General features: G+C 40.3%; 1 protein-coding gene across 13 annotated transcripts in view; it reads right to left on the bottom strand.

Annotated features, from left to right (window-relative positions):
* The window catches only part of Hmbox1 (homeobox containing 1), a 136,457-nt gene that overhangs the window by 35,903 nt on the left and 86,885 nt on the right, over nt 1-13,669 (bottom strand). For all 13 annotated transcript variants that reach the window (XR_009381217.1, XM_059273472.1, XM_059273475.1 and 10 more), the window contains exons 5-6: nt 11,681-11,791; nt 3,643-3,796 (exon numbers count right to left, since the gene is read on the bottom strand). Coding sequence is in view for 12 of the 13 variants with exons in the window: in XM_059273472.1 (XP_059129455.1) it covers nt 3,643-3,796; nt 11,681-11,791 (265 nt within the window). In the remaining variant the exon portion in view is untranslated. The remainder of the gene's footprint in view (nt 1-3,642; nt 3,797-11,680; nt 11,792-13,669) is intronic.

The following is a 13,669-nucleotide window of genomic DNA, read 5'->3' as shown; positions in this document are numbered from 1 at the left end:
GAAGACGACGACAACCATCTATCTCTGCTTCCTGACTGCAGATGTGATGTGACCTGCCCCTTAAGGCTCCTGATGCCACGCCTCACCCACCAAGATGGACTGTACCCTTGAACTGGAGGTTAGAATAAACCCATCTTTCCTTGGATTACTTCTGTTGGGTGTTTTATCACAATATGAAGAAAAATAACCAATATAGACAATGAGGAGGAAAGTTCAGATTGTTTATGGATCTTGGCAAGAAGTTACATGTCATGTGGGGACAAAGATTCTTCCCGTCATTTCTTGAGAGACTTTTTGCAACATATGCACAAGACTTTGGAAAATAGGTAGCATATCACAATGATAAAGAACATAGACTCTGCAGCCAGGCTGTCTTAGTTTAATCCTGGCTAGGGCCTTCTTTTAGTTTCTGTTCCACCAGAAATTGACTCGGAGTCAAGACTATGACTGCAGCAATCTTAGAAATCACTGTTACAGAGTGAGAAAGTAAGGAGACTAGAGATCGGAGAGATGGCTCAGTTGTTAAGAACACTGTCTACTCTTACAGAGGGCCCAGGTTCAGTTCCCAGCACCCACATGGCATCTCACAACCTCCTGTAATTCCAATTCTAGGGTTTCTGATGCCTTCTTTTAGCCTCCATGGGCACGGCCTCTACACACATGGTACATATATACGCATATATGCAAAAAAACACCCACATAGATAAAATATAAATAAATAAGTCTTTTTTAAAAATGAAAAAAATGTATACTTCCAACAAGTGAGCTCTCTCTCAATACAGTTATTTTTGTTTGTTTATTTGTTTTAAGGGCATTTACACTTGTATGTGGAGGTCATATGACAACTTTGTGGAGGTAGCTCTCTCCTTCCACCTTTATGCAGGTCCCAGGGACTGAACTCAGGCTTCCAGGCTTGCACAGTACATGCTTTACCTCTGAGCCATGTTGATGGCCTTTTTGGGTTTTATACTTATTCACCCAGACCACTACTGACGACATTCAGGCTCTTGTCGGCATTCTGATACTATGTAACAGTGTTCTTTTGTATTTCTGTCAGCATATCTTTGACATAATTTTCTGGAAACAGGACTGCTGCTGCAAATGGTAAGTCCATTAGTAACTACCCCTGACATTGCCTAGCTCTGTTCCATGGAAGCTGCTCTACTTTGCATTTTCACAACAAAGGATGAGAATGCCATTTCTCTAGAGCAGAATCAAGAGAAAACTTGGCCAAACTTTGTGATTTTTGCCAGGGTGACAGGTGAAGAATGGTATCTCAATGGAGTTTTAATTTGAATCACTCTTGATTCAAGGTTAGCATCTTTGCTGGGATGCAGTGGTTTACATCTGTAAATCAACATCTGGAGGCTGGTACCAGAGAACTGCCATGTGTTGAAGGCTAGCCAGGGCTAAAGTGAGACTGTCTCAAGAAAACCCAAAACAAGTAATAATAACAATAACTTTAGACTTTTGTATGTGCTTCAAAGGCTTTTGCATTATTTTTGTGCCACTCCCTTTAGCCCATCTTTCTGTAGAGCTGTTGGTCTTACCTCATTTAGGAACTCTTTACATATTAAGGGTAATAAAAGTTGCAAATATTTTATTCTAATTTACTTTACTACTTTGCTTAGTTTTACCCCAACAGTTCTTTCCATTTATATTTATCCATCATTTCCTTTCTCTTCTGGATTATGAGGCTCAGTTAGGAAACATCTCTCTTATTTCCAGAATAGGAAGGGAACCCTATGTTTTCTTCTTCTATGTATATGAATTCACTTCTCTAATTGATTTGAAATTTATCTTCCTGTATGGAGTGAGGAATGGAATAGTTTTTACTTTTATTCTATACTAACATATTTGAATAAGGCTGACTTGGCTGGGCTATGTATTTATCCAAACATTCAGTCTATGCCAAAAAGCATGATGCACTACTCTAAGGCCAGGGGAGTTCATGTTCCACTTTTGAGACAAAACTCCATTTTTTGGAGGATGCAGATCATCTAGACAATTGCTACTTGGTGCGTTGAAAGGCTTTCAGCATTTCTGAGAACTCAGGCCTAAGTCACATCCTCTCTAGCTGTGTCAGGTTAGGATGAAATGAAGCCAGAGAAAACTAAGTCCTAGGGTGAAGATATTTATTAATTAAAATTAAGGTTAAAAATATGTTAGAACTAAATAGGAACCTACAAAAAGATAAAATGTTATATATCTTTATGTCTAAAATTTAGTCAGTATGATTCTATGGATGGATGTTGCTACCTTGGAAGAAAAATTCAGAAGTAAAGGGAAACTTAGTCTCTGAGTCCCTGAGGTTTGATTCCTAAAACACATGAAGAATGTCATCTACTGTTTCCTCAATGTTTAATCCTTTCTCATATTGACTTTATGTGACAAATGTACTTTAATATCTTAATGAAAAATTTAACTGATTGTTATTATCAGCATAATTAGAACCCATACTAGGCACAAAATATATCAAAATTTATTATGTTTGCCGGAGGAAAATATGAATGCTGTGAATAATTTAAGCTGGGCATTACTTTCATTCCCATCAGCTATGTGGAAAATTTGAAACAAACTTTCAGAAAGAATCAAACTTTCGAGATAAGCGAAATGGAGCAGACTGCAATCAGACCCCCAGAACATGAGTCCCCCCTTTCACTTCCGTCAATCAGGAAGAAATGGGCTCATTATTAAACACATGGCTCTACTCTTAGCCACAGCCCAGAGTGAGAGAGAGTACTTCAGAGCAATGGATAACTGACTGTTCCATGGCTACCTATTCACTTCTATGTCATTTGAACTCAACACTGTAAAGCTTGCCCTCAGTCAGGCAGTGATGTCAATGCACCGGCAAATGAACGTGAAGCAGGTAAAAGAGAGATGGCCAACATCCTGGATAGCACGTTGCTGGCTACTGACACTTTCATTTAGAGACAAGAAGATACACTTTTGGTCTCTGACTTCATCAGAGTCCAGTCAGGTTTTAGTACTTCTGAACCTGCATCAGGTGTTTTGTCCAGGATGCCACACTAGCGGTCAGATTAGGTAAGAATGACCCCGCTGCCTGTCAACCTCTCCACCAAATCAGAGTCCTAGAGATCTCACTTATGGAAGGTGTGTGTGTTGGAGGGGGAGGGGTACTTAAAGGACAGTTACACTATATATATATACTATATACAGCAATGTGTTATAAGCATGTATTTACACCATGTCAGATGGGGAAAATGAAGCTGTCAAAAAGTACTAAAATCAGATATGGATCAGGTTCTATTAAATATATTTTTAAACCTTTGGAGATCCGTTCATTGAGATCACCCCCCTGTTTCAGAAAAGTGAGTCTCAGTTCCCTCCTTTACAGTTTAATACTGATGAAATAAAGACTTCAGAGTTTTTTCAAAACAAAAGAAAAATACACATTTAAAATATTAACTCTAAAAACTGTTATGCTACTGATGACAAGATTAAATTGTAAGTAAAATAGGCCGACAGATGCTAATCCTAGCTTTGTGAGTTCTCTTATTTCAACAACAGAACAATCCTAATAGTCTGTAATATTTGCAGAGCTAAAATCTGGACCTCAGATTATTTGCTGGATATGAAACTTGTCTGGGAAGCATCTCATAGGAACAGGAGACATACCTTTCCATGACAGCTAGGCACTCCTTTCTCCAGGTAAATCTACTCCCTCGTCGGAGTCGGAAGGTTCCAGGTGTGGCAGAGACTGGGGGAGGTGTTTGTCTCCATTCAGGGTCCTCTATTGGAATGGGGGCAGGTCTCATACTTAACGTAGCCCCTGGAATAAATAAGACATTTTTTTAAAGCAAATTTTTTGCAATTAAAAAAAATCAGTATTACAAAGATACCATGAAAACAAGACAGTGAGGTCTGAGTATAAGCTTTTTGTTCACTGAGACTTGAAGGCTAATATATTTAATATTTTATTTTTAAAAACATGATCAAAGAGCTGTAGAGATTGCTTAATGATTAAGAGCATTGACTGTTCTTCCAAAGGACATGGGTTCAATTCCCAGCACCTAGATGGCAGCTAACAACCATCTGTAACTCCAGTTCCAGGGGATCCAGTGCCTTCTTCTGGCCTTTGCAGGTACTGTACCGTCTAAATACAGACCTTCGCAGTAAGCTCTGCCTCCTGGTCACTGTGTTTTAGATCTGGGCAGGTCTATGACATGGAGAAAGTCCAAGGCTAGATCACAGGGAGCCCTGTACCTTCAGTCTGTCCCCTGGGATGCTGGCTCAGCTGCCCTTTAAGAAGTAAGATCAACCCCTCTCACTAGCCATGTGGAAAGTCTGCATAGAGTGAAAGATGTTCACGTCATCTCCAGGTGCTTCTGCCATTCTACCCAAGTGCCAGACAGTGGGGGGAAAAGCTACTTTGTACACCAAGCCACAATACACATCATGTGGATGCTTCTATACCCAGCTGACAAAGAGAAATAAATACCCAGACATATAGTCCCAAAAAAGCCATGTTGGTAGCCAGCCCCCAAGGGCTTCATGGGTCCTTCCTTGCCTCCTGGGAGCTGTGCCTTTGTGTGGTGCTTTCCCACTCTCTACTCGGGACTAGACTGTGTGAGCAAAAGCATGTGGCAGTGAGAGCATGTCTTGTCCAGAACTAAGACACTAGGGCACCTCTCTTTCTCAGATCACTAGCTCAAGGGAGGAGGTGCTAGGTGAGAATGGATGATGGGGCTCTTGAGGAACTGCTGTCTCTGGCCATGAGGCAGTAAGGAACAGGGACAGCCAACATCCATGTGAGTGGCCTTGCAAGTGGACCATCCAGTTCCAGTGACTGCAGCCCAGGCTGATAGCTTGACTAAAAGTTCATGAGGATGCTGCTCCTGGATTCCTGGTCTATAGAAACAGAAAATAAATCTTTGTTGTGCTAAGCTGGAAAAAGATACAGCATGGTTTGTATCACAGCAGATAATTAATACGAGTCATCACAACCACCTCCAGCTATTATTTCATCACATCCTCCAAATACTACACCTACTACTTCTAAAATGCACCAATTTGGCAGGAAAAAAAAAATACCTTTAAGATAAAAGGCCTTACTAATAGTAAAAATGAGCACCTTTCTTGTTTATTGACTGTTATCTATCTTTTGTTAGTTTATAGTCCTTTTCCTATTGAGCTATAGATTTTATCTGAGTGGAGACACAACATCAATTACTAGTCTCATAGCTGTAATTATTCTTTCATTTGTCATCTGCTATATATTTATGGTATATTTTTTATCTTAATTTACATGTAGTTAAGTTTGTAAGCTTTTTCCAAGCAGTCAATGAGTGTGAATCTTTTGTACCAAGGCCAGTAGTTTTGAATCTCTTCACTATCACCAGTGAGTTTGGATCTTTTATATTATGGCCAATGGGTTTGAGAAAAGGGCTTGGAGAACTCAGTGGTTAAGTGCTCTGGCTGCTTTTCCAGAGGACCCAGGTTTAATTCCAAGCCCCAGCTGATGACTCACAACTGTCTGTAACTTCCACCAGGCTTGTAAATGGTGCACAGACACACATGCAGGCAAAAACACTTGCACACATAAACAAATAGTTGTTTTTTTGTTTTTTTGTTTTTTTTTTAAGTTTGTCAGAATTACGTGGGCCTGGTTGAAAGTCTCCTATTTTTTTTTTTTTTTTTGCAAAGCAAGCAAGGATTACAGCATGGCAAGAGTTTAGGGTAAGACTCTACCTAATTAAAATTATACAAATTTTGTTCTAGAAAGAAAATGCCCATATAGCCAAGCTAACTAACATCACAGCTGGTCAGACGAAGGCAGAAATAGACTAGATAAGGCCATGGGTTTTCTTACCCCAGGTTTGATCTGGTGAAGGGATAAAGAGTTTCAGAGTAGAGGGAAAGAGGGAGAAGAGAACAACAAATGAGTGAGCTCCAACATGCTGCTAGAACTGTGGCACGTTCTTGTAGGTAGACAACGAGGTCCAGCATGCATATTAACAGAGGGCAGAATCCTAATAGGCTGAAGGAAGTGGACAGTCAATGTACAACAGGAGTGCTCTCTTGTTATTGGGATTTACTGTTAATAGTATCAGTCATTTAAAAATATTCTGCATTGTCTAGACTTCCTGTGAAAAAGGATTAAAATTAGATTAAAAGGAAGAAAAAAAGAGGGAGGAAAATGGGGATAAAACCGAGAGAAGGAAGTAGTGACCCGGTGACTTTGAAAGAAATCAAGACTATTTATACAGAAGGTAAAATTGGGCAATTTTAAATCTGTAAATACTCACCCAGCCTGGGAATGTGGAGTCAGGGCTCCCCAGAGCAAGCCAGGTAGCAAGACTATCTATATGTGTGAGCTCAGGGTTTGGCTGAGAGACCTTGCCTCAATGAATAAGATGGAAGAGAGAGATTGAGGATGACTCCTGACATCAGCCTCGAACCCTCAGGTGCACATATACCCACATATGTGTGTACCCCCCCCCCCCCCCAGCACACACTCGCATACTCCCACACATGGTAAAAGGAAAAAACAAGAAAATGGCACACAGAGCATTCTGGAATAAATACAGATTTCCTATAGAAAGCATAGTCTACTTTGTTTTGTTTCAGAGAGACAGGGAGCAGTGAATTATACAAGAATAGGGTCAAAATTATTGACTTGGACAGAACAATGCAAAGAAACCAGAATGCAGGAACAGTGAGGACAAGCCTTAAAACTTCCCTGCGTCAATACAGGAGTTCTGGGCTGGAGAAAGGCCCAGGGACTCCCTTATGAGTGACTTAACTTAGTAACACTTTCCCACATTATACCTTAGTTCACATTAAAACAAAATTTTGTACTCTTATTTGGCAAATCTCAACCCATGAGGAAAAAAAAAACTTTTATAATTTAGTATTGGATTTTAAGTTTTCAGTGAGTATTCTATAGATAAGATTATCTTGTGTACCGGGTTAGAATTGGGTGAGCCCCTATTAATCAGCTAGTAGAAGAAGGCCATTAGTACTCTATGCACGGAAATGGGAAATGGCTCTCCCAAGTCTTTCTCATCCTCTCTCATGTCACCCCCACACTTCCCAGAGCTCTGCCATGCTACATGCAAAGCATGGGTGTTTTCTTCTGATCTGACACTGACTTCATGTGCACTATACACAAGCCTCCCACCAGACTGTGTTAATGTGACGTCTGCAGGATCAGGATCTGGAGCCTGCAGGTGCCCGCAAACCCTGCCTGCCATAGTAAAGGTTGAGTCAGACAAGAGAAAAGACTGTGGAGCTCAATTTGATTAATAAAGGACCAGAAGTCCACTAAGGCCAAGAGTAGGCAAAGAATCTACAAATACAGCAGCTTGTTTGCCAGATATTTCTGTATTAGGGAACAGAAAAGCCAGCTTTTCATTTTGTGGTTTGCCTTAATTTTGTATTTCTTCTCAGAATGTATGTGAAAACATGATGCTATTTACATTTCTCCTGATATCCTCTCTGCTGGGCAGAGGAAAGGGTGTGGTATCCTAATAAACGTATGCATGGCTTGTTTTCTACAAACTGCTTCAGATAAGCTGCGAACCACATCTCAGGAACCGAGTTCTTCTCTTGTTATCGCAATGTGAACAAATTGATTGTCACATCTTTTTCTCCCTCCCTCCTTCACACATTTATGCATTTTCCAAACAGACTACATGGTCTAAAATTTTCAGAAGGCCACAGTTTAATGGTAAAATGCCTGCCTACCATGCACAAGGCCCTGGGTTCAATCTCAAGCACTGCAAAACAAAGACCCAGAGGTGATATAATTATGTCTTTCTACTGCTTCCCTTATTACCAGTGTCCCTCTTCAGAGCTGTTCTTATCAGTTCTTAATCGAGAATTCCTGACAACTTCCATACTTACAGAAATCTAAACTGCCTATGTGTATGTGTGCATGTTCTTTGCATACAGATAGTAATGTAGTATATATTTTTTCGTATATATTGTTTTTTTAACTTCTGATTGCTGTTTCACTGTATGCAAATATAATTCACACAAAACACATCAAAAATAACAATATAGTTCTACAATATTCTCTCTCTCTCGTTTTTTTTTTTTTTTTCCGAGACTAGGTTTCTCTGTGTAGTTTTGGAGCCTGTCCTGGATCTCGCTCTGTAGACCAGGTTGGCCTTGAACTCACAGAGATCCGCCTGGCTCTGCCTCCGGAGTGCTGGGATTAAAGGCGTGCGCCACCGCTGCCCAGCCTACAATATTCTCTTGTAGAGAATTTAACCAGTTCTCAATCAGGTGATTCTAGTGACTTGCAAAGAATGTGAGTCACTTCAAGCAACTCTTTAACAGGCAGAGAGAAGAGAAACTAGTCTTAGGTGCAACACTGTATTCAAAGATAACAGTAACTCTGAAGAACCCACAGAAGAAAAAATATCATCCTTTAGGCAAAATCAAAGGTTATTTTAAAGTCAGCAAAGATATATCCAGGAAGGATCCTATGCTACATTACCTCTTACATTAAAGGTGAAAAGACAAAGAAGAAACTTAAATTCTGATGAATAATATTCAACCATTGCAATCATAACAAAACTACCATTTACCATTTAGCAACTTACCTTTTTTGTTTTTTTAGCTACTTGTACATTATAACAAACATAATGCGGTTTTAAACAAAAAAAGTACAGACTGGGGCTTTAAACAAAAAGAGTTCCTAAAAAGGAGGCAGTGACCCAACATCAATAAAAAGCCCACGTATGCACGTAGAAGCACTCATTCTTCAAATGAGATACTGCCTGTGCAGAGGGTTGCTCCCTGTGAGTGTAGTCTTTCCCCATGCCCCCCATTTGGGTGCCCTCTATTCCATCTTGCTGGGTGGGAGTCATGTCTCAGCGCCACCAATGTCTCAGTGCTGGGTGGGCCTAGCTCAAGTTGTAGATACAGTTAAATGGGAATTAAGATTAAAAACAAAAAAGAAATCATTCCAAGGTTGCAAGCTGGACTCTTACAATAGGAGTTCGAAGGGAACAGAGCCACCAACTAATAACGTTGCTGCAGCTCCCCTTCCTTTGCTAGTGAAGTAATTATGTCAACAGCTTCCACCCTGCCCCAAGCTGGAGTACAGCCTAAATCTTACCCAGTGTGGGAATTCAGCCTTAAGAACCATGATCAGTCTCTATGCCAGCTCTGTCCTAGGTACCAAATCCTGGGAATCAACACAGTTCTCCTCACAGTTCAACTCCTGCTATCATCCTATGCTGCTCTATAATGCACACCACACACCAAGTGTCCTTCCCTCTCCACCCACCTCGCATTGTTGTCAATCACTGGCTTTGCTGTGACTCAGCTTTGGGAGACTGCTTAGCATCAGGTCTGACAGGCTGCTTCAAGAATATCTTAGACTAGTGTTGGCCTCATATGGAAGCACCAGCCACACGTGATAACTAGACCCTTGGAATGTAGTCGGTTGGAAATTGTGTTGTAAGTGTAAAACACAGACTGATTTCTAAAGAATCTGGACGAGAAGTAAGCAGGTAGTGGGGATGTTTCATTTTCAAACTGGAAATTAAACGTTGAAGTGACATGTGTTAACATACATCATTACTCTGAATTTTCACTGTTTCTTTCTGAAATATGGCTGCTAGAGAATATGAAACTACATGTCATTTGCATTTCAGCTCCCCTTTGAAAGGTGTTGCCTTGCAATATGTAACAGTAATAAGTACAGAGGGAGTTTTTTAAAAGATTTGTTTGTCCTTCTAGATATTACCAGAAAATATGAAAGCACGAAATTTTTGTACACAAAAATTTAAGCTGGTAAATGTTGAAGGAAGGATGGATGAGATTATCTAATTTTTACAAATGTCACCGGAAGCACTGACTGAGCAAGGATCTTCAAGAAATGCTGAGAGCACCTAGCACAGGACAGAGTACTCACCCCACAGCAAAAGTAGCAACACAGACTACTTAAAAATGCAAAGCACAGATCTAGCTCCACCTTAACACCACCATCAAACATAGCACATGCATAGTGTTGCCACTTGACAACGCCTCATGACATGTGGCAACATGAAATTCCTATTATTCACAGTATTTTCACCTAATGCTTTATTGAGAAAAATATCACAGCAAAATCATACTTGTACTACTCAATATTCCCCTATCCTACCACACATTTCCCTATCAATCTGTTTTATTTTTTGTTGCATCTCAATGTAAATTGATGTCATTACAACAGGGAACCCCTAAAAAAAATCTATGCACTGTTCTTGACAAAAACATTCAACCTGGATTTAAGAGAGCCCTCAACTTGAACTCCCACTGTATAAGGCAATAGAGAAGATAAGGACCAAGGCCTTTAAGAGTAAAACTGAACAATTTGGAAATATCTACAATGTGGTACAGTCTGTAAAATAACAAGATTTTATATCATTAGAAAGTAAAAAGTTTGGGCAATTTAAGAGTCTAGGGAAGCATTCTAATTTGCTGACTTAAAACTTATACTGCTTATTAAAAGAGAGAGAGGGAGAAAACAGATATTGAGCTAGCTATACAGGACACTCTTGTAACAGAGAGATGTGATGAAGGACTAGGTAACTGTGGAAGTATTCATTTTCTTAGGGACAATAACAGAGATCGTGGTTTTGTAGGAAACTACCCTCATTATTAGGACATGACACACAAGTAAATCTTAAAAATTATTAGCAAACACAGCAAAATATTCATAATTTTTGTATCCAATAAGGTAACCATAAGTAACTAGATACCTTGTTGGTCTTTTTTAATGTTTGTATATCTATAACGCTTCAAAAGAGAAAATAAGGGAGAACAGATTCTAGAAATTCTTTGTATAGATTGATATTTTCTGTTTTGCTTTGTTGAGAAAAACCAACAAAACTTACCGTACACACCCCCTCAAAGGCACTTCCACGCAACACTCTGTATCTGCAGCTCAGGGCTAGCACTGTTACGGGCCACACCTCCCCTGGCATGCCTGAGGGCTTTCTCTGCAGTGGTACCGCAGAAGCTATCTCAATATTCCTGAGACGGGGCTCATTCCCACGACCTGTGTAACATGCAGCCTAAGACAGCCATTCCCATGACATCGTATTTTTCTTGATCTATCACTTGTTCAAGGTATCCTGGAAGAAATGTTGTCTATTCTTGGCAACTCCAAACACCAAGACTTTCATGGTCTTTTTCCTTAAGATTTCATCCTGTTTTCCAATCTAGTGCTGCTGCTAGGAGTTATGTGAACAGCTTCACCTTAAAACTCCAAAATGAATTTATTACCCAGGCTACAAGCATTAAAAACACAAAACCATTAGGAAAGGTCATTGGAATGGTACAGAATGAACTTAATAAAAATACTAAATACACACCAATTAACATAATGTTTTTCCAAAAATTGAAAAAAGGTAAATTTTACTTGTGCACAGTTGAAAAGAGAGCTAGCCACTGATATCATGACCATCCTTCCAAACTGAGCCTAGGAAAATCACCTGATCTGAAAGTCAAGAGGTGATTGAGAGGAAAAGGTGAACCAGCCCAGGAAACAGAACCCTAAACACAATTACAACCAGGGCTTAGGTTTTACAGTTGCCTCCTTGCATAAAGGAAGACATTAAATCATGAAATAGTTTCTCTCAACAAATTAACACATGGAGTCAATGCAATAATTATGCTTTTCATTTAGGCACAATAAATAAAAAGAAGTACTCACCAGGGTTTGTCTTCTCAAGTTGATACCATCGGTAAAATGCTCTTTTCTTCTGCTCACTCAGGTCTGATCCCTGCTGCAACAGCCAATGAGAGATCCGGCTCTGGCTGATCCCTACAGGGAAAGAAAACAGCTCTTGGTGGGGCACTGAAATCATAGTCAAGTTAAAGAGGGCTCTGGTGGTTTCAGTCACTCAGTGCTGATTCTACATGACTGCGTGAGGAAGCTACAACCTGAGAAAACTCCTTAACACTAGCCTGACCACCATGACTAGGACATATGCAGTATTACCTAAGAGAAGTCAAAACAATTTATTAACGAAGACCTTATAGTGGCTTTGAGAATTAATCTGCAAACTGAGTCCATAAATATGAGATATCGAAAAGATGCCCAAGTAACATCACTTGTCAGAGCTACATGCTACAGCTGGTTAAGAACAAGATGCTCTAACAGATACTTTGAGAGAGAAAGATCTAGTTAGCAAGTTTTATTTCTCAATATTGACACTAATACAAAGATTTAGGGGCTAGGAAAGGAAAGGTCATTGAACACACTGTCTTCAATGAGCTTTCTGGCTACTTGCTAATTCATTTCAGCATCTTAGACCCATCTCCATTAGAAGCAAGAGTTGGCAGACCTGCAGACTTAGGTTACAGTGTGACCTCTCAAGAAAGATCAGTTTCCAGACATGACTTCCCTTCCAAACAGAACAGACTACACAACAGTAGTGCTATGCTCTTGCTAGAAGCTTCTTGTTAGCAATTACTTAGAGATATGGATGACTTACACATATAAAGTCAAAAGAATGTTTCAAAACTTTCAAGAATCACACACTTATTCTGGTCATTATATTCTTAAAAACCCAATATGCAATTGGCAAAAGCAGAGAAATCAGGGGGGAAAAAAAAAGAAGAAAAGAAAAGAAACAAGACATTTCCAAAAGATCATCTGGCTATGACAAGCAGTGGTTCTCAACCTGTGGATCATGATCCTAATATGCTGCTTATCAGATATTTACATTATGATTCATAACAGTAGCAAAATTCCAGTTATGAAGTAGCAATGGAATTTAAGGTTGGGGGTCACCACAACACGAGGAACTGTAGTAAAGGGTTGCGGCGTTAGGAAGGTCGAGAACCACTGCTCCAAAAGGTTAACGTACTCACGTGGCATTGGGACACAGCTAAACACCACTGTGCCAACAGCTGTTTAAAGCTTTGGTGCTCAACAGGAGGCAGGCTACCATGACATTATCAAATGTTAACTAAAAGCAAGGCCTCGGGGTTTTTCAGACACTTAGCAATTCCTATTAGAAGACGACCATTGAGAACATGGGAGGAGAAGCTAAAAGGTAGACTACGAAGGAAAGTTCTCTGACTAAAAAGTTTTACTTTTCTTCTTATGCCCGCACGTGTGTGTGTGTGTGTGTGTGTGTGTGTGTGTGTCCAGAGCACAAGGTCAGAGGACAACTTGTGGGAGCTGCTTCTTCTCTAGACTCTTTTTGAAGTAATTCCCAGAGCTGTTTCCCAGTGGTAGAAGATCCATGTGACGCAGGCGCTAGCAGCTAGTGCTGAGTGCTTGCTAGAAAAGAACGCTGATTATTCTGGATAATTAAATTAGCTGTGTTTGGCAATATCTTCAACAAAATCTAGTTTCAGGCATCATGGTATCTTTTTTTTTTTTTTTTTTTTTTTTTGGTTTTTCGAGACAGGGTTTCTCTGTGTAGCTTTGCGCCTTTCCTGGAACTCACTTGGTAGCCCAGGCTGGCCTCGAACTCACAGAGATCCGCCTGGCTCTGCCTCCCGAGTGCTGGGATTAAAGGCGGTGCGCCACCACCGCCCGGCGATGGGTATCTTTTTTATACTAGAAGAAAATGGCTGGGCAGTGGTGGTGTCCGCCTTAATCCCAGAACTTGGGAGGCAGAGGCAGGCAGATCTCTGAGTTTGAGGCCAGCCTGGTCTACCAGGTGAGTTCCAGAACAGCCAGGGCTAC

The sequence above is a fragment of the Peromyscus eremicus genome, chromosome 9, assembly GCF_949786415.1.
Source record: "Peromyscus eremicus chromosome 9, PerEre_H2_v1, whole genome shotgun sequence".
Lineage (NCBI taxonomy): Eukaryota > Metazoa > Chordata > Mammalia > Rodentia > Cricetidae > Peromyscus > Peromyscus eremicus.
The sequence above is the reverse complement of the archived record's forward strand: the minus strand, read 5'-3'. Positions and strand labels throughout refer to the sequence as shown.